This window comes from Mirounga angustirostris, unplaced genomic scaffold (genome assembly GCF_029215605.1).
Source record: "Mirounga angustirostris isolate CCGP_5_RB_7025 unplaced genomic scaffold, mMirAng1.0.hap1 SCAF_12, whole genome shotgun sequence".
NCBI classification, from domain to species: domain Eukaryota; kingdom Metazoa; phylum Chordata; class Mammalia; order Carnivora; family Phocidae; genus Mirounga; species Mirounga angustirostris.
Genome location: NW_026991720.1, coordinates 104,816,573 through 104,842,487, shown reverse-complemented (window position 1 = coordinate 104,842,487; position 25,915 = coordinate 104,816,573). Strand labels below are relative to the sequence as shown.

General features: G+C 64.3%; 1 protein-coding gene across 1 annotated transcript in view; it reads left to right on the top strand.

Annotated features, from left to right (window-relative positions):
- Positions 1-7,657: 7,657 nt before the first annotated feature.
- Positions 7,658-25,915, top strand: part of ADCY1 (adenylate cyclase 1) — a 116,797-nt gene continuing 98,539 nt past the window's right edge. Inside the window, exon 1 of the mRNA XM_064575510.1 lies at positions 7,658-8,293. Coding sequence (XP_064431580.1) covers positions 7,658-8,293 — 636 coding nt within the window. The remainder of the gene's footprint in view (positions 8,294-25,915) is intronic.

The window sequence follows — 25,915 nt, the reverse complement described above, 5'->3', positions numbered from 1 at the left end:
GGAGCCTGTGGGGACCCCTCCCCACCCCTTGCTGCGTGCGTGGTGCCGGCCGGCCTGGGGCCTGTAGCCTCTGTCCCGTCCCCTCGGGCTGCTTCCCTCTGCGTCTTCTCCTCCTCCTCCAAGGACACCTGTCCCTGGACTCGGGGCCCACCCTGAATGCAGGATGCTGGCAACTCGAGGCCCTTAACTACTTTCGCCTGCCAAGACCTTATTCCAAGTAGTTACATTCTGAGGTTCCAGGCGGACATGAGTTCTGGGGGTTCCTGCTCACCCACTGCAAAGACAGACACTGAAGAGCCGTGGGGCAGAGGGAGTGTGGAGGGGCCCCTGCGACACCCCCCTTACCTCAGGGTGGACATGGGGCCCCGGGCTGGGGCTCTGGGAGCAGCGACTGCCCCAGGAGTGAGCTCTCGGCCCCGGCAGGGCCCGGAACGCTCTTGGCCGAGAGCCCAAGTGCATGTGCAGTGGGCACCCTCCCCTTCAATGGTCGACCCCGAGTAGGAGGCTGGGGCCGCTGGGCTGTCTTCTCGGGCACGTGGACAGAGCTGACCTGGGAATGACCCAGGGCACAGGGGACACTTCTCTGTGTTGTGTCACTCCTGCTGCAACACGAAACACAACTTGGGCCAGCACCTGTCACAGACGTGCGTGAATGAGCCCCGAGGCTCTGGCTTCCAACCCTCTGGCCATTGCAATGGGCAGAACTCTGCAAGGCAGGGGTGGTTTGATCCCTGGCCATGCAGGGATGTCCGGGAACATTTAAAGAATCACCAGGAGGGCTGGGGCAGCTGGCAGGGACGTGGGGCAGGGGTGCTGGGCAGGGCTGCAGGGCAGGGCTGCAGGGCAGGGGGTGCTGAGAAGGGGTGCTGGGTAAATGCAGAGGGTAAGGGTGCAGGGCAGGGGTGCTGGACAAGTGTGCAGGGCAGGGGTCCTGGGCAGGGGTACTGGGTGGGGATGCTGGGCAAATGTGCAGAGCAGGGGTGCTGGGCAGGGGTGCAGGGCAGGAGGTGCAAGGCAGGGGTGCAGGGCGGAGGTGCTGGGTAAGTGCAGAGGGCTGGAGTTCAGAGCAGGGGTGCAGGGCAGGGGTGCTGGCCTGCCCAGACTTGTGCAGAGGGCCCTCACGATACTCAGTGCCAGCAGGTGTCCGGGTCAAGTCACTGGCAGGCTGTGTGAAACCGAGGTCAGTGGGGCCTCGCCCAGGGCATCTCCCCAGTGCATGGGACACAGCCTAGCTTCCCTGAGGGTTTTCCCGAGGACCCGAGCGCTGCCAGAACATGCCTGGGGAAGCTCTGAGGCAGAAGGAAGCCTCTTTCTTTTTAGAGCAAGGGATGGATAAGACCCTCCCTTCCTCTACGTTTTAGGGAAATGGAGCAGGCGACTGGGTGGCGGGAGGGAGGGCGGTCCCCGGTCCTGGCAGGAAACCGCGGGCCTGGATGGAGGACCGCCTGCCCCCTGTGCGGGCGCGGGAGGAGGCTCCTGCGGGTCCGTGCGCCGGGGACGCAGACTGGAGGGGGGTGGGCGGGGCGTGAGGGAGGGTCCCGGGCTGCGGTGGAGGGGATAGCGGCTGAGCCCCGCTCCCGGCAGCAGAAGCCGCCGCTCTGCCCCGCCCCCGCCCCCCGGCCTGCGCCCGCCGGTGTCCGTCCGAGCACCCTCCCCGCAGGGGAGCCGCAGAGCGCACCGCACCCCTGCGTCGGGTTTGGTTTTCCTGCGAATCCCAGATGGCCTTCTCAGCCTCTGGCTCCTATATTTAACCTATTTAATGAGATTTCTTTTCCAGTAATTCCTGAAACTGGTAATCTCTAATTGGGTCAAATTCTCTACCCACAAGCCAGCGATGTTATTTTTAGAGCAAATCCTCCGGCTGAAGCTTCCCTGCCTTTGGGGGGGCGCAGCTGTCAGAGCCGACTCTGCATTGGGCTCTCCCAAGCAGGCCTTATTCTCAGTGTTCACTGGGCGCGGTTCAGGGGAGCCTGCCGGCCTGCCTCCCGCCTCCCCACCTTCAGCCCCGGGCCCCCAGGAGCGTTGACACAAATCCACTTAATGCCCACTGCCTGGTGCCGTGTCACTATAAATAGCCGAGTCGGGAGGCTTTGGGCAAGGCCGAGAGCACGCCTCTCCGGTGGCCTTTTGTCCCCACCAGGGATGGTCCCCAGGAGACCGAATACTACAGCATTGTTTTGTGAACTGCAAGGACCCTGAATGTCCCCAGTGACCACGCTGACTGGCATTAAGTTGAATTCGTAGAAGATCCTGTCCTTGTCCTCATTCAACCAGGGGACCCCACTGTGTTCAGGGGCACACCAGCCCTGCCTCCGGGGGGGAGACCTTCGTCCTCGCTGATGGCCCTGTCCCCTCTGGCGGCACGCTGCCCGTGTCCCCATGGCCTGGCTTGGGTCCAGGAACAGAGTGGGCTTTCAGGTGCAGCCCCCTTGCCCACCGATCCCCAGTAGGACCACGCAGCGTCCTTCCTGAGAGAACAGCGGGGACGTGGTTCTACATCCGCCAGCAGGTGCTGGAGCTGCATCTGTGTTCTAACTCTGCTCTCGGACGATGCTCAGGGCGAGACCCGACTCCCCCGACTGCACCTGCCCGGCACCTTCCAGCCTCCGTGACCCAGGAGTCGAGGATCGCTGTCCCTCGAAGCCACACTCAGGCTTCAAGGCACACGTGACAAATATTGGCAGCATTCATGGAGTCCTTTGTCATCCCCGGGATAACCAGGGACAAGCGAAAACCCATCCGGGCCCCGGGAGCCTGGCAGGGACGGAGCCACTGCCCAAGGAGGGCACGCGTCTCTGCACGTCCACCGCCAGGCGGAGAGTCCCCTCCTTCTCGGAAAATGCCTGCCCGGAATGTAACGCCTTTTGGATTTAGTAGAAGGCAGTGTGGTTTGGAGGAACCGGCAGGGGATACGCTTGGTTTGGCCTCTTGAGGGAGGCGTGGTTACATCTGGGAGGAAGCCTCGTCCTTAGAAGTCCCGAGTGGACGGGGATGGGCTCGAATGAGGTGCGTCTCCATCTGAGAGTGTCCACTCCGACCTCCCTCCAGGGCCCATTCGACCCCTCCGGCTAGCCTGTGGTTGGTGTCCACCATCCTGGGGTCATCAAGAACCTTCCACCCTGCCCTTGCTGACCTCCATCACAGCCTCACCCCTGGGCTCATTAGACCCTCCTGCCCGGCCCACGGCCAGCATCCACCTCCTTTGAGGCCACTTGTCCCCGGAAGGGGGGGAGGGAGGAGGACACAGACCTCACAGGACCCCTGGCTCCGGGGAAAAGAGGCCAGCGCCCGCGGCCCTGTGTCCAGATTTGTTGTCAGGGTCTCCAGAGCTCAAAGTACTATTTCTGCCCACTGCCTGCAAGAGCTCACCCTTCTGGGGGCTCAGGTGCCCCACTCTGCCCCCTACAGAGGGCACGTCCTGTGGCTGCTTTCTGTGGGAGCATTGGCCACAGTTTTGAGCACATATTTATCTGTGGGATTCCTGCGCTGGCCCTGGCCTCTCCCACTGGCCAGGGGTCCTGCTCTGCTTGGGGCCGAATCCTGGTGACAAGATTGCCTCGATCACGAAAACCTCCTCCTGCCAGCTGGGTGTCCCTGCAGACAGGTAGGCAGTCGGTGTTATCTAGTGCCTGTCGCTCTGGGCTGGCCTGAGACCCTGGCACGGAGGTGAGGAAGCCAAGTCCCTGGGAGCCCTGAGGCCAGGGCCAGGCGCAGGAAGGTGGCAGAGCCCCTGAAGCCCCAGTTGGTCTTTCTAGCCATCAAGGTATGGGGACAGCGATGTGTGAAGGGACAGATGAGTGGCTCCCATCCTGCCGCTTCTGCTGTGTGGCTCGGTGATCACCCACCTGCCCGTCCAGCTACGGCCCCTGGTTTAGCTGGAGGGCCCTCTTACTCTCGTTTTCAGCCTCCTGGGCCATGCGCCCCGGTGGCCTCAGCCAGACTGGTCAGCGTCCTGCTGTGGGTGGGAGAGCGTGCGGCCCCTTGCTGCCCAGGGTGGTCCTGGGTCAGCCATCCCGGCCTCCAGGGAGGTGAGCAGACATGGCCTCCAACTTTCGGGTTAAGGGAGCTGAGCTGGAGTCCTGTCCCGTTCTCCCTGGAGGAGTCCTGAACAGACCCCTGCGACCGTTTCCAATCACCGTCCACACTGCACGCCCCCCAGCAGCCAGCCCAGCAGGATGTATCTGAGAAAGGCGCTTGTGGGGCAAATGCCACATCCAGTCGCCAGGGGACAGGAGGAGGCTGAGCCCCCATGTCGGGGTTCTCCTGGCACCCTTCGATTCCTAGAGACAGCTTTGGTAAAATCAGCTTTCCTGAATGCACTTCCCTGTTGAGGACCAACCGCCTCTTCCCCGAGCGGCCTGCATTTCCATAGGGTTCCCAACAGACCCACAGGGGAAATTTCACCCCAAATACAGAGTGGGAGTCCGGGAGAAACACTCTTTTGGAAGCCGCATCTCTGGCAGAAGTCCCAGGAGCTCGGCGAGCGCCCCCAGACGGAAGCTGGCTTATGGCAACTTCCCTGGCGGTTGCGGCCTCTGTCCGGAGGGCCTGACGTTCACACCTTCAGCTCACAGAGTTAGCATGACGCTTGCCCGGTCCTGCGTGCACAGAACACGCACAACAGCAGCTGTCCCTGTGCTAAGTGCAGCCTCCGTGTGCATTTGGGCCTCTCTCCGCACGGTAACCCTGTGGGCCAGGCGCTGTTACACAGCCCAAGGTCACACAGCTGGGAGGGGTGGCACGCGTCTGCACGCTTAGCTGTGACACCACACAATGCTGGACTGTATCCTGGGCCGGGCCCCCGCCACACCACGCCACACCCGCGATCCAGGGCAATTCCGGGGTTTCTCTGAAGGACAAGGCCTCAGCAGCTGGGAGCCTCGAATGCAAAGAGAGAGCTGTGTGATCGATGAAAAGTCCAAGGGATGCCTGGTGGTGCTACCGCTTTGGGAGGCCTGCATTCCTGTCTCAAATGAGGTGCCGGCGATTCCTGATGGCTTCTTCCCAGACCAGCAGGACAGAGTGACCACGATGGCTCCCCTCCATCTGCTCACCTCCCACGGGGAGGTGGTGCTTCCGGAAAGAGCAGCACTTCCCATCTCGGTCTGCGCTCTGCGCCACCCCTTTGTTGTTGGTCAATATTGACGCTCTGGGAGAGGCAACGTTCTCCAGGGTAGACCATATGCTGGGGTGCTAGCTGGCCAGGGCTGTCCTTCCGAAGCACCAGAGCCCGAGCTTGGACAACAGACATGCCTTGTCACAGCTGTGCAGATGGGAAGGCTGGGATCGCGGGGTCTCAGGGCCCTGATCCCTGGGGAGGGGGCGGGGGGGTGCTGGGGGAGGAGCCTCCTGCCTTCCTGTGGCTCCTTGGCTTACCAGGTGTCACCGCCTTCAGGCTTTCTCTCCTCCACATGTCCCCTTTGCATAAGGACACCACTTATATTGGATTAGGACCCACTCTCCTCTAGGGTGGCCTCATCCTAATGATGTCCGCAGTGACCTTAGTCCCACAGAAGGTCACATTCTGAGGTACTGGGGGTCAGGACTTCAGCACATGAATTTGGGGGGGACATGGTTCAACCGATGACACTTTCGAGAGCATGGGGCGTGTGCACTGTCTCTCAGAAAGCTTGCCCATCATCCCTGGTGGCAAACTGCCCACTTGAGGCCTTGTCCTTTAAACCCAGCAGACAGGAGCTGAGAAGATGAATGCAGCAACAGCCCCAGCCACGCTTCAGACAGCAGCACCCTCACCCCACCCCACGGGGGTGCAGTGGGAGGCTCCCACTGGAGGCCTGGCACCTCCCATCTCGGTGAAAGAGGTGGATGCCAATCCCTCCCTGTGCACGTGCTGGCGAGGGCGGAGGGCGCTGTTGACCTGCGACCTTGACCCCAGGACACCTTGTCATACCTTCCTTCTCAGGTGGCTTGCCCAATTTTGGGACAGTACTCCGCTTTCCTTCCATACTATCATTAGGACAGGAAAATACCTATTTAAGAAGAGAGTCTATGCTTGATCCTCGATGCTTGAAAGATCATGCAGACTTTGCTACCACTGGGGACAGGTGGGGACAAGATGAGGAAGACGGGCACTTTGCCATGTCAGCCAAGAACAGGCGGGGCAAGCAAGTTCCAGTCCCCGCCCCCGTGGCCCCAGGGGCTGCCATTTCCAAGTGGGGATGGGGACAAGTGACCAGGTGAGCAGGTAGAGCACCGGGTACTAGGGGGACTGGGAACTGGGGTGGTTGGGGAGTCAGGAAGGCTTCACAGAGGAGGTGCCCCGCATGGGGAGGCCTGTCCAGGAGGAGGGACCGGGTGGCCACCAAGCGTGTGCTGATGTGAGCTGTTGGGGATGGACCAGTGAGGGCTCCTGGCCAGGCCGACCGCGAGGTGCCACCTCTATACCTATCAGAGCTGATGGGTGACCACGGTGTGTCCTGTATAAAAACGGCCACTTCACCTGGCCCGACTAACACCAATGCCCCACATTCTAGACCTTGAGCCTGTATAACAACACATGGTGAGCCTCCTGAAATCCCTGGAGTGCCTGAAAAACAGACCCACACCTGGGCCACACCAGCTAAATCCTGGTGTCTGGAGGTCACCTGGGAAGGACCTCCTGCAGAGGGGCTAGCCTCCTGCTCTCTGGTCTCTGTGACTTTAGGGGACCCCTAGGTCCCGCTCCATGCATATGGAGGGGTGGACAAGAAGTAGCGTGGGCTACCTGAAGGGTCAGGGCTTTTGCCCAGAATCCTTACCTCTCTGCAAGCCTCCTGGGGCCAGCTGCTTACCCCCTTCCTGGTGTGCAAGGGCGGACAGAGGCACCCACCCCAGGGGCCACTGTGAGCGCCAAGGAAGGCAATGTGGTTGAAGCGCTGCACAGAGCCCCTTCCCTTGGAGTGAATGAGCATAGGCCGCGGGACGGGAGGCGCTGGGTGGGGCCCACACACGCGTGGAAACCGCACCTACAATTGTCCCGTGCTGGAAGCATACGGCCCGCCCTCACTTCGGTTTCCAGGCGCCCCCCCCCGCCCCGTAGGGCAAACTCAGTGTCCCTTTCCTTGCGCCTCCCGCCCCATCCCTGCACCCACAGCTTCGCCGCCAGCCAGGACTCTGGCCTGACTTGTCCGTCTGTGTGTCCGGCAGCCGGGAGGTGAGGTGCCACGCCGCGCGCCCCCGCATTCGTTCACGGGGTTCGCAGGACCAGGGCGCGAGGGTCCCGCGTGGGGGCGCCGGGGGCGGGAGGGCGAGCCGCAGGCCCCGGGGTGCCACCCCCGCGCTCCTCTAGAGCCAAGGGGCCTGGTCTTACTTGGGGGGGAGGGGTCACACGTTTGGCAGGATGGAGCCCCCTCCCCCGCCCCAGGGCACGGCGCAGGATTCCTGCGTTTTCCCCGCCCCGAGAGGCGGCCCCGCGGGCTGCGCCGCCCGGCGGCGGGGAAACTGAGGCTCGGGGCGCGGCGGGGCTGTCGCAGCGCGGCCGCCGGCGGCCCGCGGCCGGGCGGGCGGCGCAGTGCGCAGGCGCGGCGGCGGGAGGGGACGCGCTCGGGGCGCGCGCGCGCGCGGGGCAGCCGGCGCCCCGAGTCTGCCCGCCGCGCCCCGCGCCTCCCGCCCGCGCCCGCCCGCCCCGGCGCCCCGGCCGCCGCCGCATGGCGCTGAGATGGCGGGGGCGCCGCGCGGCCGAGGCGGAGGCGGCGGCGCGGGCGAGCCCGGGGGCGCCGAGCGGGCGGCCCGGCCGGGCGGCCGGCGCGGGCTGCGGGCGTGCAACGAGGAGTTCGCGTGCCCCGAGCTGGAGGCGCTGTTCCGCGGCTACACGCTGCGGCTGGAGCAGGCGGCCACGCTGAAGGCGCTGGCCGTGCTCAGCGGGCTGGCGGGCGCGCTGGCGCTGGCCGAGCTGCTGGGCGCGCCGGGGCCCGCGGCCGGCCTGGCCAGGGGCTCGCACCCGGCGCACTGCGTGCTCTTCCTGGCGCTGCTCGTGGTCACCAACGTGCGCTCGCTGCAGGTGCCCCAGCTGCAGCAGGTCGGCCAGCTGGCGCTGCTCTTCAGCCTCACCTTCGCGCTGCTCTGCTGCCCCTTCGCGCTCGGCCGCCCCGCGGGGACCCCCGCCGGCGCGGCTGCGGGGCCGGCGGCCGCCGACCAGGGCGTTTGGCAGCTCCTTCTGGTCACCTTCGTGTCCTATGCCCTGCTGCCCGTGCGCAGCCTGCTGGCCATCGGCTTCGGGCTCGTGGTGGCCGCCTCGCACTTGCTGGTCACGGCCACCTTGGTGCCCGCCAAGCGCCCGCGTCTCTGGAGGACGGTAAGTGCCGCTGCGCGCCCTCCGTCGGGTCTGGGGTACGCGCCTGCCCGGGAGGGACCGGGAACACAGAGGGCCGGGTGCGCATCGACAGATGGGGCAGGTGGGGAAACTGAGGCCCCGAGTGTGTGTGGGGGGGCGTTCAAGGTCACTCAGCGAGCTGAGGACGCGGTGGGGGCTGCTAGGGCCGGGCTCTCTTCCGAGTTGCCATCCACAAAGCTCCCCTGGGTGTGGGCTGTGAAGACGGGAGCCTGGAGAGGGCAAGAATTGGCCCAAGGTCAGGCAGCTGGTGAGCCGCCAAGCCCCGCCAGAGCCCAGGTTGGCGCTTTTTGGCCGCACGCATCCCGCAGGAGGGACGGAAACTGGGCGCGGGATCGCCCGGGTGGGCAGGGCTCTTGCTGGCTGTGCGCACAGCTCCGGGCTCCTCTCCAGTGTGCCTGGACCTCGTGCAGGGCTGGCAGAGTCTCCCTCCCAGCCTGCGGCACCCCGGGGATGTGGGGAGGGGACAAGAACTGGGGTCCCCATCAGTCTCTCTGGTGCCCGTCGTGGACCCGTCTCTGGTCTAGAAGAACACGTTTGCCAAGGTCGAACGGGGCTCTGGTCCTTGCCGCCCCCGCCCTGCTGGGGCCTGACCAAGGCTGGCCGAAACCGAACTTTGTCACTGCCTTCGGGGCGGGCCAGTGAGACCGTAGCGAGGACAAGGACGCTGCCTGCTTCCCATGGGCTCCTCCCCAGCTGGGGACCTGGGAGGCTGGAGGCAGATGTCTTTGGGGTGTGGGGCTGTCTGAGCCTGTCTGGGCAGTGTAGCCCAGCCCAGCCCACTGGGGCTCCGAGGACCCTGAAGGAGGGTTTTGTTTCGGCCTCTGGCAGCATTTTGGCAGGAGCATGGGGGGGAATCTGATGGGGTGGGCGAGCCCATCTAGCGGGAGAATGTGGCAGATGGAGGCCATGGGGGAGATGGGGTGAGGAGGGGAAGCTGGACAGAGCAAGCTTTGGGAAGGAAGGGGGGGGCGAGGGGAATCAGACAGCAGTGTCTGGGGGACCCCCTGAGGACCCAGGGAGGTGCTCTCGGATGGTGATGCCAGGGACACCCATGGTCAGAGGGGCCATGGACAGGTTCCTGCAGCAATCCTGCACCGCCCTGGTGTGTGGAGCTCTGGGATGTAGGCCCCATACTTTGGGGACCCTGTGGCGCCCGGGCTGGCCCAGACACAATGCTGGACGTACATTTCAGGGCCCAGAGAGGCCAGCACGTGCTGGGGGCTGGGAGGGGGAGGAGGAGCGAATGGGGGAAGGGAGCTGGCAGAGGGGGTGCAGGGGAAGGGGCCTGTGGAGGTGGGAAGAGAGGGAGAAAGCAGGGGTGAGGGCCAGAGACAGAGGTGAGGCAGAGAAAAGGAAGGAGGGCAGAGGGCACCCTGCACCCAGGGAGGGGAGGGGGGTTCCGTTCTGGAGGGTTTTCCAGCAGACCTCCTGCTTGTGGCCTTACTTGGTCCTCAGGAGGTGCTCCTGTACCCCTCCCCCTACAACCCTCCCATCTGTTGTGTGTTTGGCCCTCACAGCCGGAGGAGGGGGGGTGGCCCAGCAGGACGACCTCCCCACCAGGACCAGAGGGGGAGGCCCAGCGGCCAGGTCCGCTCCAGGTGGGGAGGGGAGGCCCGAGATCTGATGTATTAGGGGTTCAGCTGGCTCAGTGAAAGGCTGTACTGTTGTCTATTTCTGAAACCATTTTTTTATACAGTTTCTGGTCATTCCTTCTGGAGAACTAAGCGAGAGGAAAGACTGTGTATAGATGCCTTGGGCCCAGGGGGCTCTGCTCCCAGGGTAAGATGAGCCCCTGTGTCCTCGGGGGAAGGGAGCCTATCCTGAGAGCATGGATTCTTAGGGAGCAGACATCTGGGGTTGGCTGCTGCTGGCTTGCTGGGCAACGCACAGCCTTCCCGCACAGAGCCTCAGTTTCCCTGACCTGCAGAGCCTGCATGCAGGTGGAAAACTCCTGTTGGAAAAGCAAACATTCAGAGTCTCCTGCCTCCTCCAAGTTGTTCTGGCATCTTTAGAACGTCCCTGTTCAGGTCCGCGCGTCGCTACCGGTGGTGGGGATGTGGACAAACAGATGGGGTGGGTGCAGACAAACGTGGTGAGGGGCCTGGGTGCTGCCCCGGGGATGGAGTCTGCGCGTGGGCCAGGAGGCCAGTGGGCGAGGTGGGAGCCACGCCACTCCCGGCTGCTCCATCCCCTCCCGGCTACCCTGCAGTGTGGTCATGTGCAGACGGCCGGCCCCTTGTTCTTCGTGAGCTGGTTTGGGGCAGGACATGAGGTGGAGGCCCAGAAGGACTGGGTGACGGGTGACCGAGGCCCTCTGTGCCTTTGCTGTACCTCCTGGGCGGAGTGTCCGAGCCACGGGAGGGACAGAGGTGCTCCTGCTCGGGGCACTGAGGTCGGGGGTCACACGGGAGGCCCCCAGAGCCTCTGCCCCTCCACAGGGAGGGTCCGGGAGGTTCCTGCAGCAATCCTGCACCGGCCTGGTGTGCGGAGCCCTGGGATGCAGGCCGCATGCTTTGGGGACCCTGTGGTGCCCAGGCCGGCCCAGGCTGACAGGCTGAGAGCACCCAGGAGGTCGGGGACTGCACGGTTGAAATTCGGGGTGCTGCTCGCCGCCCTGCCCCGGGAGGGGCTCCTGCTTCTGCTCTCAGCTAGGGCGCAAGGAGTTTAGGGAGAGGGTCTCATCCCCACCCCCAGCCCAGCCCAGTCCCCAGGAGGAGCCTCGTAAATACTGACCAGACTGGGCCCCTTCCCTCTTCCTGCCCCTTGCCCCCTATGGATTGTATCTACGTGAAGCACAGAAATTCGTTTTTATTTAACTGAGCCATGTGTCAGAACTGAAGGCATCATGTTGGGGAACCCCTGAGGTCTGCTCTGGGGCAGTAGGGCGGGCATGCCCGGCTGGGGCAGGCTGGAGACCTGGGGTGGGGCAGGGGGGCATGGGGGGTGAGGAGGAGGAAAGGGGGAGACGCCACGCCTCTGACCCCTGCTCCCTGGTGGTGGCACTCGGGGACTTGCAGGGTACAGCTTGAGGGAGGGAGTGACTGTGCTTGGGGACTGGGGGCAGTGGTGGGGAAGCAGAGTCAGAAGTGTGCATGCCAAGGTCATGGCCTTGGAGTGGTGGTGGGGGCAGCGGGGTGTGTCTGGAGAGAAGCAGATGGCTCAGGTGCCCCTACAGGAGACCCCCTGGGGCCCTGCTCCTCACCGGCCCTGCGTGTGCGCCTCGGCCAGCTCCAGCTTCCTCCTGGGCGGCCTCTCCCTCGCCCCCCCTCCCTCCCTCCCTCCCGCGGCCCCCAGTGTCCACTTCTTGGCCAGGGTGGGGCGAGACTACTGTATCTTCTTGGACCCATCCGGGGGCCACTGCCCTGTGCAAAATGGTGTTGTTTGGTTGCCTGTCAATGTAAGTGACGTATTTCGTGCCCCCTCCCTCCCCAGGTCTGGGACTCAGGCAGGGCAACAAAAAGCACCATCGTCGTGGGCAAGTGGAGGCTGGCGGGAGTTCCCCTGTGCCCCTCCAGGTCATCTGAGCTCTGGGGAGAGCTCGAATGCTGCAAGCAGGTGGAGCGATGGCACCGCCCTCAGAGCCCAGGTGCCCAGGCTGCTCACAGCAGGGCCCGCCCCAGACGTGCGCTGCCCGCTTCCCCCGCTTCCCCCACGGGCTGTGCCCACTCCCCGCGCTCCCGCTCTCCTGCTCCCGGGAGTCGTCCCGACCTATGCCCCGCCCCCGGCCGGGCCGCTCCAGGCGGCCACCCCCCCTCGCTGCCCGTAACTCCCCTTGCCGGCCCCCTCCCCCGCCGCCTCCCTGCCACCCCGCCGGCCCCCCTCCTCCCCCGTCACTCCCTCCGCCGCGTCCCGCCCCCCCCCAGGTCTGGCCCCGCCCCCACGACTTCCCCCGTCACTCCCTCAACCCCACCCCGCCCCCGGCCTGGCCCCGCCCCCTGCCTCCTCTAGGTACCCCCAGCCCGCACCCCGCCTGGCTGGGCCCCAGCACCGCTCCCCTGGCCCCCACCCCCACAGGCCGCGCCCCTGCTGCCTTCGCTTCCCGGCTGGCCCCTCACCCAGCAGGGCCCCTCCTCCAGCTAGGCTCCGCCTCGGCTGGACCCCCTCTGCAGGCCTCCTGCCCCCGCTGCCCTGCATCCGCAGGCAGCCGGGCCCTTTACCCAGGCTGGCCTCTCTCCCCCGCTGCTACCTCCCTCCTCCTCCCCCATCTTGCCTGGGCCCCCGTCACTTTGTTTGCTCACCTGCCGGTGCATCCACCTGCCTTGGCTGACCCAGGGCTGCTAGGTTGGGGCTGGAAGCGGGAGGGAGACAGGTGGGTCCTCCTGGCTCCCACCAGGCCGTGTGAAGGCGAGGAGTGGGTTTCTCTGCCTTGGTGAGGAGTGACCCCAAAGACAGCCTCCTTGGCCTTGGCTGGACCCTCTTTCTCCAGGCCTCTGGTCGCTGGACAGGGCTCAGCTCTTTCCACCTCGGGCTTCCGTCACTCTGCACACTCAGGGCCCTGACACTCCCTGAGCCCCAGGTGGTGGTAGGTGTCTCCTCCAGGCCTGCAGGTCCGTGTCCAGCGGGCGCCCCACTAGGAACACCCGATCCCCCATGGGCTGCACTCCCACATCTGCCCGGGGGGTCCCTGGGTTCCCTGCCCATAACCTGGTCTGCTTCCTTGGAGACTCCTGTTAGCCTCCCTCCAGAGCAGTTGGCCCTAACGTGAGGAAGTACCTGGAATGGCTCAGGCCGGGGCACAGGAATGGGGCTGACGGGAAATAGGGCCTGGACGCTGAGGGGACACATCCCGGCTTCAGACGAGGGCTGGCACCTGCTCGGAGCAGAGTCCTGGGGACTATTTTTTGCTGCCCCAGCAGGTGCCAGGTAGGGGTGCTTCTGCCGCTGCAGGACCCAGGGACTGTGCCTGGGCTGGAGTCCAGCCCCACCGGTGGACCCGCTGGGGGCGCCTTTTCTGGATAGCTCTGTGATCCACGCTTGGGGGCCAGGCCCCGGGCTAGGGGCTGGGGGGCCCAGTGGGACCGAGACCCCTGCGCTCCGGGAATTTATTGTTTGTGGGGGGGATGCTGGCCAACACCTGGGACTGCAGTCTGTGTTGGGGGGGAGTCCGTGTGACCTTTGAGGGCGTGTGAAGTGGATAGGGCAGAGGGAAGGCTCAGGGTGGCTTTCTGAAGTCAGTATGCTCCAGCCAAGATCCTGGACAGACGAGGCCTGGGGCTCAGCCAGGGAGGTGGGCGTGCAAGAAAGGGCAGTTGGGGGGGCACATAGAGCGTTTCCTGTTTCTTTGTAAAACAGTGCCGGGCCCTGCAAGCCTTTTTAGCAGAGGGGTCTGATCGGGTTTCTGTTTCGGGGTCCCTGGGATGCAGTGGGGAGCAGGGGTCCCACAAGTGGGCCTGGGTGCTGCTGCCTGGCTCAGACCAGAGTGGTGTCCTTGGGGAAATGTCTGCTTGCTACGGTCCCCACCTGCAGTGACACCACCATGTTCTCATAGGAAGGGTATGGGGCGCAGGGCCCTCCAGTCCGTGACCTTGGGAGGCATCAGAGACCACCCAGGAAGGGAGCCAGCCTGGGCTTCATCTGGATGGGGAGGTCGGGTGAGCGGGCTAGAGCGTGAGGACAGTGACAAGGGCCAGGCCCCCTGCCCAGCCCGGGTCCATGCCCCTGAGGCTCCCATCCTGTGCCCCCCTCCCCGGTGCATGGGGTGAAGGGTGGGGCAGGCTGTCCCTTACTGCGGTACCTGGATCCTCCCTGGATCTTCCTCTGTTCTCTAGACCCTGGACCCTGTGCTCCTGGACTGGGGGTGGCAGATCTGCTTTGGTCTCTGAGGTGCTGGGGTCCAGGCTGCCTCCAGCCCTCACTGGGAGGAAGGCACCCAGCTGATGAGGGAAGGGCTTCCTGCTTCTCAGTGCTGTCCGCTGGGTGCCTCTGTGTGTGCACACGTGAGTGTGTGTGTACATATGTGCACATGCATGTAGGACTCAGCATACATGTAATGTGCATGCAGCTTAGTGGGCACACGGTTGCAGAGGGACAGGACGCCCATGGAGGGACCTGGGTGCGGGGGGACGGGATGCCCATACGAGGGTACCCAGCCCACAGGGACAAGATGCCTGACCAGGTGAGGGACCTGAGGACAGGGGCCGTGACCCGTGGTGTGTCGGGGGTCACCAGAGGTGCAGCAGCCCCCCTCCGGCCATCACATTCTGCAGCAGAGCATGGGCACGTCGTCCGTAGGCCCTTCCCAGCGTGAAGGCAGCTTCCTGTTTTGATTCTAAAGGGCAGAGCAGGTGTCTGGGCCCCGCTTTTCCTTTGCTCAAGTAGACCCCCGGCCTTCCAGGGGTGTGGCCGCCTCGGAGGCAGGGACTGGCCTGGTGGTTGGCACAGTGGCCCATGTGGGCCCCGAGGCACCACATGCCCAAGTTTGGGGACACGAGACACGGCACTCTGGATGAGAAGAGCATGGCCGGGCCTTCCCCCCTGAAGCTGGGCCGTGCCTGGGACCCCAGCCCTCCTGGAGCTCCTCCTGCCGCCTGGCGCTGACTTGTCCTCGGGAGGCCCTCCCCGTGCGCGGGCTTCCCAGTGCCGTCTGCCTGTGTGAATGTGAGCTCTTCTGGGGGGGCGGGGGGCTTGCACATCTGCACTGGCAGCCTCGCGCCGTGCTCGCGTCTGGGCGAGGGCGTCCGCTCTGGAAGGTTCTCCAGCCCCGTGCCACGGTGACCCCGCCCGGTGACCTTCTGTGGGGTGGTTGGTGTGCGTTTCTCCGTGTCTTTGCCGGGTTTCCTGTGTGAGGGAGGTGCTCTCTTGTTAACGCCTTGCCTTCGGGAGGCAGCTGTGACCAGAGGGATCTGGGATCCTCACTCGTGGACGGCGGACCGCGCCCAGCTGCATGAAGGGCCAGCCAGGGAGCACGTTCCAGGATGCATCCGTTTAGCCTGAGGGTTTCAGAATATCTCTGATTCTTATTTTGCAGCAGACCTGCACTTGCCAGACATCAGGGGCATCTCCCGCAATCTGACTGCTCTGTGGGGGCCATGGGGTGGGGCTCACTTCCAAAGTCCATTGGGGTCAGGCATTAGACATGGGCAGTGACAGGAGAGCCCCTCTGTGGCTAGAGTGAGTGTCTGGGGGTCCAAAGGTACAGGAAGACATTGAAATGTCCCAGGGCTGTGGCCAGGCGGTTGGGGACCCAGAGGCCCAGCTGTCCCGTGGCGTGGAGGGGGCTGTGGCCCAGCAGGTGGGTGAGCCTGGGCTGGGGCAGAAGGCCCTCACGCCAGGAGCAGCCCTGGTAAAGCCGTCAGGGGCCACAGAGGAAACCCCACCCTGACTTCGCCGGGAGCCCCTGGGAATCGGCCCCTGGGTGTGGAGGCCACAGCCCCAGCGGTCCTCCGCTTCAGGGGATGGGAGACCCAAGGCAGGAGCTCACGAGAGCCCATTGGAATTGTTTTTTTTTTTTTTTTTAAATAACCTGTTCTTGTTTTGTTTTTATCGTGGAAACGTCAAACACACACTGAGTAGCGAGGTCCGCAGGGCGCCAGCCCCAGCCTGGACATGTCTGCGTCCTGCCCTTCCTCTTTCAGACGATGCTCATCCCAGGACACTCTTATTAGTTCAACCACAGAGAAGCTCACAAGCAATGACGTTAATTTAGAAACACTCGTGAGTGATGTGGAAAAGCCAGACGCGGAGCGCCAACCCGCCGGGGGGGACATAGGGAGGCAGGACTGGACGGGTCCCCTCTGAGTGCATGCGGGGTGAGAGGGAGCCCACCGACCAGACACACGACACTTTGTGTGGCTGGGGGCAGTGTGTTGATTTAGCAAATGGGATGCGTTGTGTGTGGTGGGGGCTCTGGTGTGTGGGCAGAGCTCCCCCTCTTTGTCCTGTGGACGAGCTGCCCTGAGTGAGTGCGAGCTGGCCCACCTGCGCTCCCCGAAGGCGAGGCCCCCGCCCTGTACTGGGCGGTGTGCAGGGCAGGTCGAAACTGGAGCGAGTTCAGGGGAGAGGTTTGAGTGCTAAAGAGGGGTGATCTTGGGGTGCCTCGGGATTGGGGTCAGGAGGCTGCCCGGTGGACAGAGGGAAACCCTTCAGGCAGAGGCCGCGTGGGAGGGGCAGTCCCAGGGGAGAGCACAGTCTCCCCAGAGCTGCACGCTGCATGCACGGTGGGGGCACATGCTGTGTGTGCATGCACGTAATGTGACCATGCCCAGCACACAGGTGAAGGGAGAATGTGCCAGGTGAGAGGTCAGCCTGGAGAAGTGGGCAGAGCCCAGGGTTCTGCTATGGGGGGGATGCTGTCCTGGAGACCACGGAATGTGGGATGCAGTGACCATGGGGGTGTTGGGGGAGCGACCAAGGGGGTGTGGGGGGAGTGACCACGGGGGTGGGGGCAGTGACCACATGAACATGGGAGCAGTGACCAGGGGGTGGGTGCAGAGACCATGGGGTATGGCGGGAAGGACCACGGGGGTGGGGGCAGTGACCACGGGGTGTGGGGGGTGCAAGGATCACTGGGAGGCAATGAGCAGTGACTGGCTAAATTTTAAGGTGCTTTTTCTCAGTTGGTACAGACGTGTTTTGGGTTATGTTTTTGTGTTATGTTTCCCCTTCCAAGGGGCCCCTCTGAGAACACACACGGCCGTCTGGGAGAACGCACATCAGACAGCTTCTTTCCTGTGTCCCTGTCCAGCCTGTAAAGCCCGAGTGTGGCCCCCGGGGAGGCTGGGCAGTTATCTGCGTGCCCACTGCCATCTGTGGGCCGGGCCCTTCCTCCGAAGCAGCCCGGGGCTCACTGGGCTGGGCCAGGGTGGCCCACGTCCACTGGGGGCACTTCTGTCTGGACAGCTGCTCACTCACCTGGTCCAGGTGCTGTCCTGGAGAGCCCGCTTGGTGACCTCTGCCGTGTCCTTCCTGTGCGAATGGTGACCTCACTGTCCCTGTGGACCCACGGACTGGGCCCCTTGGGAGGGGGGCCCAGGGTGGCATCTGGGCTGTGTGGCCAGTGATTCCTCCTCCCCTCTCATGCCTAACGCTACAGCCTGGGGTCACCTTTGTCTCTGGGAGGCTCATAGTGACCCTTGCCCGCCTCCCTTCTCGTTTCTGTGTGGCAGGTGCTAAGCCACACGGCCACCATGTTCCGCACACCTGTGGCCATGAGTTCAGACAGTGACTCTGGGGAAAACCTCTGGAGTGGTGGGTTTGTGTCATTAGGTGGCTGGGGGATGTGACAGTTTACTCTCTGCGAAGACATAGGGACGCCAGGTCCCAATGGTTGACGCGGAGGGGCGAGCCGCGGGACTCTCCAGGTGGAGTGACCCCACCCGGTCTTCCCGAAGTGTACCTGCTTCCAAAGATCTCCCGTCACAAGAAATCCCTCTGAGGGGCTCTCCTGTGCGGGGTGGGGGACCCCTAGCTCACTGGGGGCGGTGGTCTTCCAGCTGGGTGAGCGGGCCTCTGGACGTCTGAACATGGAGTTTGTTGGCGAGGACGCCCCTTGGATACCCTAACTGCGGTGGGTTAGAACCCCTCCAACCAGGATACTTCTGTAGCAAATAGACGTGGCGGGGGGGTTCCTGGGAGGAATGGGGGCGGGGTGGGGGACAGGCAGCCCTTGGCTGCTCACTGCACTCGGGAGGGGGCCCAGACCCTGGCAGATGGGGATGGAGCACTGACCGGTTGTGCACCTTGACAGAAGAACACACTGGCTGTTTGTGCCCAAGGGACTCCTCGTTCACGTTTGGGACCTCACTCCAAAGATGGGAGGAGGGAAGCTAGGAGGATGAGGAAACTCTCGAGAGGGAGGTTTCCGCTTCTTTACAGTTTTTATTTCAAGGGCTGGGGGTCAGCGTTTGCTTCCTTTAGAAGACGGCCCCTGGTCTCCCGTGTAAGCCCCTCCGGATGCCCCCGTGGCCCCAGCTCCCTCCTCCAGCGCTGACCCTCCCTGCCCCGTATCGTGTGTGCTTCCTGACTGCCCAGAACTTGTGACTGGGTCCTCATCCCGCGTCCGCTTGGCCTGAGAACATCTGCTACCCCTGTCCCGGTGGTCCCTCCTCTATTACTCTCAGCCTGGCGCTCACTTGGGCCTTGACTGCCCTGGGCCTCCTTACTCCCAGCCTCCACTCCTGTCCTGTGGGGAGGACAAGGGAGCGTGAGGCCATGGCCATTCTCCCCCGCCAGCGACAAGCCTGGCAGCCCCGAAGCCATGGGAGCCCCGGGGCCTGTCCACCCAGTGCCTGGACCCAGAGATGGCTCGGGGGGGAGCTGGGGTTCCCTGCCTGTGTCTGTCTGTAAACCACATCTTCCCTGCTAACTGTGGTGGGCTCTGTGAATTCCAGAAGCCGTGCGTGCCTGGCCCCCGGCACCCCTGGGCCACGGTGTGTCCAGTCGGTCTGCAGACACTTTCCACCCACCCTGGGCCCGCACCTGCCAAAGCTCGCGGTCCCTGCTCGGCCTCCTGGGCGTGGCAGGGCCTGAACAATGGCCCGTGGGTTTTGAAGCTTGTTCTCAGTTATTTATCTCAAGCTTCTCAGTGATTGTAAAATTCAAGATGATGCCTCTGGCCAGCACAATGCACATCGCTGTGGGGCCCCCGTGCAGCACACGGTTTATGGAACGGGGCGCGTACCCCTGGGGGCGGGGAGCCCCGGCCTGCAGGTGTGAAGCCATCGTGCTGAGCAGGGCAGGCACTGCGGGGAAAGCACCTGTCCCCACGCTCCGAGAGCTCCAGGACCGTGTTAAGAGGCAGGGGAGGCTTGGGGGCAGCTGGGTGGCCCAGGCCGCCGGGACAAGGCATGGCTCCGGGGTGAGCTCAGAGAGGCGGGAGGCGGTGGGCCCGGGAGGCCTGGCGGGGATGCAGGACGATGAAATGCAGACCACTGTTCGGAATTCCTCGTGTGCACCACATGCTCACGTGACCCGGGCTCCCAGCCCTGCCAGAGAACTTGGTCGAGAGCCGGCCCGTGATCCCGGCCCTGGCTGTGGGGGCGGTGGGTGAGGGCCCCGCCTCCAGAGAGCAGTCCCGTGCGTTCCTGCATGATGGGGGAGGGTTCTGCTCTGCAAGCCAACTGTGGGGACGCGAAGGACAGGGTCAGAGGCGTACCTGCCGGGATCTTTGCCCAGCACCCTGAGAATGCCACGGAAAGATCACGGGTGCAGGGGGTACCGTGGGCCGCCATGTCCTGCGGTGATCGAAGCCGTGCTTCTCAGTACCGTCCCTGACCGGCAGCACGGACGCCTGGGAAGCCCCCAGCCTGGCCCCTCAGGGCAGGAGCCCCAGACACAAGGTGGTCTCCTGCTTTCCAATAACTACCGACCCAACTTGGCCCTCAGGTGGTGGCCCTTAACCTCTTGGTTGGGTCTGTAGCTCTGGGGTCACGGCGGGAGTGGAATCATTTCCACGTGCCAGACCCAGTCCTGGTCACTTTTCATCCCCGTGAGGCTCTACTCAGAGCTTGTGTCCCCCACACAGTCATGGCCAGGGCGAGAGGGGACTGCCCGCCACGGTGGACATCGGGACAGTTCATGCTGGCCGATGGCAGGGGCCCCGGGCACCTGCTGGCTTCTCCTGTCTCTACACCGGCCCTCCCGACCATCCGAGGGACCCAGGTGCCCACTGCGGGATGGGGGTTGGCTGCTCACCTGGGGCCAGAGGGCTGATGAGCCTGCCCGGCCGTGCACACCTGTCTCCGGGTGATCCCATCCTTCTCTCTGCAGAGCCTGTCCCCCTGGCAGTTTGCCCAGGTCCACAGGGCAGGGGTCTGCTTTGACCCCTCCCTGCCCCTCCTAGCAACACAGGAGGGACCCCGAGCGGCTTCCCCGCTGCTGTGGCCACGGCTGCCGCCCGTGCCCCCTACAGTCCGTGTGCCCGGCTGACGATCCAAGGCTGCATCTCTCAGTCAGCGCTCAGTGGAGCTGACGGGAGCAGGACTTCCTGCTGAGGCAGCGGAAGACCATGCTTTCCAGTCCCGTGGTTCCCGTGCTCTGCAGTCAGGTGGGAGGAGGACAGAAGATGCGGAAGTGCTGTGGGCTGCTTTTCCTGCAGCAAGCAGGCGCCCTGGTTGACGGCTTTCAGGGGTTTGGTCATTCACAGTGATGCCGGTTCCCTGACCAGAGTCCGCTTCCCCATGTGCCATGTCCATTCCCGCTTCAGACGTGTCCTGGATAGTTCCCAGAGAGGTCGGTGTGGTGCCTACACAGCAAGTGGGTTTGAACAGCCTGGAGTGCACACGTCCAAAGCCCAGCTCATGTTGTGTTTGAGTGGATGGGTAAATGGGTGTATGTATGAGTGGATGGGTAAATGGGTGTGTGTATCTACATATGGTTGGATAGATGGGTGCATAGATGGATGAATGGATGGATGGTTGGATAGATGGGTGCATGAGTGGATGGATGGGTGGGTGGGGTTGGATGGATGGATGCATGGATGGGTGCATGAATGATGGATGGATAGAAGGAATGATGACATGGCTAGGTGGGTGCATGGATGGATGGATGGGTGGGGGGATGGAAGGAGGATGGATGGATGGGTGGATGGATGGATGGTTAGATGAGTGGATGGAAGTATGGATGGATGATCTGGATGGATGGATAGTTGCATGGATGGGTGCATGAGTGATGGATGGATGGGTGGGTGGATGGATGGATAGATGAATGAATGAATGGATGGGTGGATGGATGGGTGGATGGATGGATGAATGGATGGATGCATGGATGGGTGGGTGGATGATTGGAATGAGGGGGTGTATCTCTACAGATCTGATTGTAGCCAGTAAAACCCTGATTATTGAAGGAGGTAATGTGGTGAAGCATTTCTTTGTTGACGTCTTCATTCACTGGGAAGTGGCCGGGAACAGGGTGTGTTATCCCATGTCAGCACTTCGCAGGTGAAGGTGTGTGGTCCCGCAGCAGTGGGCAGAACTGGGTTTGAACCCGGGCCTCTGTCTTCATGGCCTGTGATTGTCCGGAGAGTTCACTCGATGCAGGGACCAGCAGGAGGATGCAGTGAGGAGTCTGAGCCCAGATGGGCCCAAGTCTGCTTGCTCACCAGGCTGTGAGAGCCGGCCCACGGTCACACCCCAGCCCTGGTTTCACCTCCGGAAAGGAGACCAGGCGGGAGCGTGGAGAAGCCAGGTGGGGTGTGGGCTGAGCATGGGGACCTTATTTTCCCCCACCTGTGACCTGTGGGACCAGAAGTAAGGGAAAGTACTCTGGATAGGTTCGTGCTGACCCTGCTCCTCCCCGTGAGGAAGGGCCATGGGGTGCTGGAGCTTTCGGGAACCAGGAGAGGCCTCAGGCCACCAAGTCCCCCTGTGCCAGCACAGGTCTGGAGTTCTTCCCGTGGTGTCCTTCATGGCCCACGTAGGAAAGGTGGGGTGCAGGTGGAAATTGAGAGTCTCCTCTGTCTTGCTGGCCTGCAGGGGGCAGGCAGGGAGGGCCCAGGAGGGACAAGGACCTGCCCTCCCCCAGTGCTGATCCCAGGGCTGTGAGATCTGGTCCGTATACGCACGTGTCTGCGGGCCGTGTCCCCACGCCACCCGGGGCTCTGCCCAGGCTCAGCCTGCTCGAGAAGCCGTGTCACTTCAGATGTCAGGCTGGTCGAGGCCTTGCCTCTGTGCCCCTCTGTGGGTCATGGGAAAGTGGGGGTCACTGCCCACCCACCCACCTGATCACAGATGTGAGGACTGGAACACATCTCGCGGGGTCCCATCCGGATAGCCTGGAGCAGTGCAGATCTGCCCTGCCAGCAGTGCCTGGCCTGGCCCCTTGCTCCCATGTGCCCTTAGTTATTCATTCAACAAACACCAGGGCGCCGGTTTCACGAGAGGCTCCATCCCAGCCTCGGGGGTCCGTCGGTGGGCTCCACAGGCTGAGACCCCCTGGAGGGGCAGACAGCGGGTGGGGAAGGTGGTAGGTGAGTGAACCATCGTGTGTTGGAAGCTGGTAACTGTTGTTGAAAACAACAGAAGGAAGGAGCACAGAGCCAGCTTCCAGGAAGCTCTGTGACGCCCAGGTACTCAGGGTCCCTTGCTCTGAGAAGGTCATGTCTGAGCTGAGCTCTTGGAGGCTGGGCGTGAACTGGGTGCCATGGGAAGAGGGCCCCTGCCCAGGGAGAGGCTCTGAGCAAGGCAGGCCAGGACAGGAGGGCTGGGGGCCCAGGGAGCTTCTGGACCAGGTGGCTGGAGCAGAGGCAGGCCCATCTGAGAAGGGGTGTCTCAGGAGCATGGCAGGAGGTGGTGGGCATGGGCAGGCGGCCCATCTGTGGAAAGTGGAGCCCCGAGGGTGTGTGATGGTGGAAATGGGCCATGCCTGGGGGTTCTGGGGCCCTGGTCAGTTGAGGCGGGAGCGGCTGCTGGGGTGAGTGGTGGAAGGGGTCAGTGCCTGTCCCATGCAGGGCTGAGTAGACACCCAGCAGGAGAGGCGCAGTGGCTGGGGCGGGACCAGGATGAAGGTGTGGACTGGGGATCTTTGGCCTAGGGGTAGGGTCCCACCTCCGCAGGCTGGAGCAGGTGGTGCCAGGTAGGCGGCACAGGCCAGAGGGGCCTGGAAGGGGCTGGAAGGACAGGCTGGGCACTGGGACCTGAGCCTGGGCTCAAAGCTGGGTGGCTGTGAGGGAAGGTGGGCTGGTGGGGCCAAGGAGGGCTGAGGACAGGTGCGTAGGGCTGGCGCATGGAGGCCAGGTGCATGGGGCAGCTGCGTGGAGGCCGGGTGCGTGGGGCAGGTGCGTGGAGGCCGGGTGCGTGGGGCAGCCATGTGGAGGCCGGGTGCGTGGGGCAGGCGCGTGGAGGCCATGTGCGTGGGGCAGGCGCGTGGAGGCCGGGTGCGTGGGGCAGGCACGTGGAGGCCGGGTGCGTGGGGCTGCAGCATGTGCACGGGCCCCTTCAGCCTGGGGCCGGCCCCTCCTCAGTGCTGGTGTGTCTGTGGAGTGGATGCTGGTGGGTGCAGTGAGGACCAGTCCTCGGCCGGAGGATGGGTTCGTGCAGCCACGTACCATGGGCTCTGGAGGTGTTGGCTGGGACAGCAGCTCAAGGAAGAGGCCAGGGCACAGGGCCTTCCTCACCGGGACCCCCTCGTGGGGGTCTGCTGGTGGAGTGCTGAGCAACCAAGGCAGGAGCGAGGAGCGGGAAGGATGCGGAGGGGCGTGGCAAGCCCGTGGGCAGCATCCCAGGGCCTGATTGGGTGTCCTGAGTCGGGTGTGGGGTCAAGGAGCAATGAGGAGGGGCCGGGCCTGGCAGCCCTGAGACCCCCGGAGTGAGCAGCTGGAACGGGGGGGGCCGGGGGGGCTGGGTTTCCTCAGAGCGAGGCGGGGAGGAGGGGGCCTGTGAGCAGCGTCTTAGGGCACTGACCTCCCGGCAGAGCCCCAACCCCAGAGGCCAGAGGGGAGAGGCAGCGGCGTTGCGGCTGACCCCCTCCCTCACTAGCCCTGAAGCTCCTGCCCCAGCCTTGCCGTGCGGCCCTGCCAGCCTGTGGCTCTTGGGGTGCTCGGTCTGGACCCCAACACGCCCTTCCCCGAGCTCGGGGTCCCCTCGGCCTGTCTCGCCCGGGCAGTCCCTTTGGCTGCCGGTGTGAACCGACACCCCGTCTGGGCCACACCTGCCGGCAGGTGACTCTGGGCACGCTTCTCTGCGTTGTCACCCTCGTCACTGATCACTGATTAGGTGGCCGGTGGTGAAACCTCTCTGCGGCCCGTTGGGCGGTGGCTGCGCCTGATCCCGGGGGAGGGGGTGAGGGAGGAGGGAGGGGACAGCAGGTGGGCAGGCGGTGGGGCGCATGGAAGCCCCTGGCTGGGTCATCATGGCCGGAGGGGAGGGCAGGAGTGACGAGGGTGTGTGTAGAGGGGTGACCCGGTCTGCCCTCACTCTGCTGGCCGCTTCTCCCATGACCCCACGGTCTGCCCCGTGGCCCGTGTCCCACCTCTGCCCCAGCCTCCCCGGGGACACCACATTCCCCAAGTGCCACTCCTGGCCGGCTGAGGCCTTACTTTGTGGAAGAGCCGTGTCTGGTGGCGACCCGGCCCCAGTGCGGGGCTGTCCGCGGTGCTGGCCCCTCGGTGTGGGGACTGGGGGCGCCGGGATGGAGGGCGTCTCGTCTCAGGAGGGTTGGTGCCGTGTCCCGGGAGGACGTCCTGGGTCTCTCTGGTTCCCTTGCCTTCCAAATGGCACATGGAGGCCGGGCGGGGGCGCGCAGAGCCAGACCGGTGACATGTCGACCGGGAAAAGCCGTGTGCTTTGTGCGGTGGGCGGGCTTGTTTGGATGTTTGGAAGGGCGCCCACGACCGTGCCTGTGGGCGTGTTAGCCACGCGCAGCACGCGTTTCAGTATTGAGTCGTTTCTTCCGTGCCTCCGACCTGCGGCTCCTCAGTGAGCACGACTGATCCCCAGGTGGAGCAGATGGTCTGAGAGGACAGAAAACACGGCCCGGGCCCCGGGACGGCCATGCTGAACCCGCCCCCGGGGAGGCCAGGAGGTCCTCCCAGCCCTGCACCTGCTTCAGGCGATGCGTGCTCCAGCGAGGGGACAACAGCAGGGTTAGAGGGTCACAGGAGGATGGCCGGTCACACGGGGGTGACGGGCTCAGCGTGGTCACAGGACTCGGGCGGCCCCCTGGACCCTCACTGGGACGGCAGTTTCCTGACTGCTCGGTGTGGAGGGGCGCTGTCCTGATGGTACGTTCCCGCGTCCTTTGAGATGTGAGCTTGGCAGGTGGACGTGAGCCTGGTGTCCCCGGTGTGCCGGCAAGCTCACCCGTGTTTGGGGGGAGGACGGTTCTGTGCGAGGCCCTGGGGATTCGTGTCCCTGTCACCTTCTTGAACAGCTCTGTTGTCTGCAACCGCGGCCCCGTGTGTCCCTCCTGAGGAACATGTCACACTCACCGGTCCTCCGTGCCGCAGTCTGTCCTCAGTGCGCCCCACACGGTCCTCGAGGCTGCAGCCCGCCCTCGCCCGGTCTGCGTCCCCGCCTGCTCCCTGCCCCCAGCCTCTGGCAGCAGCAGGTGCTGCAGGTTCTCCGTCCACGCGGCCTCGTGGCCTGCCCTCCCTTGTCCTGCCGCTTGTCCCAGGACCGCTGCCCGCCCGCCTCCGTTTTGATTCATCCCATGTAATCGTGTGCAAGTCGCAGCGCCCGGTGGAGAGCGGCAGTGACCCCCAGACCCTGCAGGAAGTGCGTGCTTCCCGTCTAACCTCTTCACAGAGACTGAGGGCAGTGGCTTTGGGCGATGCTCATACACCTGCAGCTCCTTGGGGAGGTGGGCCCGGGGCCCGGATCTGTGCTGTGGTCCTGCTGACCCTGGGCCCGAGAGCGGTGGGACAGACCAGCAGAGGAGGCTGAGTGGGGAAGTGGGGTCTGATCCTCCCCGGGTCTGCTGCGACCTGCGGTGTGGCCATCGTGGGCCCCCGGGCGGTCCGGACTGGCCTCGAGTTAAGGCCGCTAAAAGCAGACATTCTGCAAGGCCCCCCTCCTGGTCCCCCAGGTGCGAGCCTCCGAGTCTGGGCTGTGGCTGGCGCCCCAGGCGGGTCTTTCTCGCTGGCCCCTTCCTCGATTCCCATCCTTTGAATGGAGTGGGAGCCCAGGGGTGCGGGCCGAGCAGGGAGCTCTG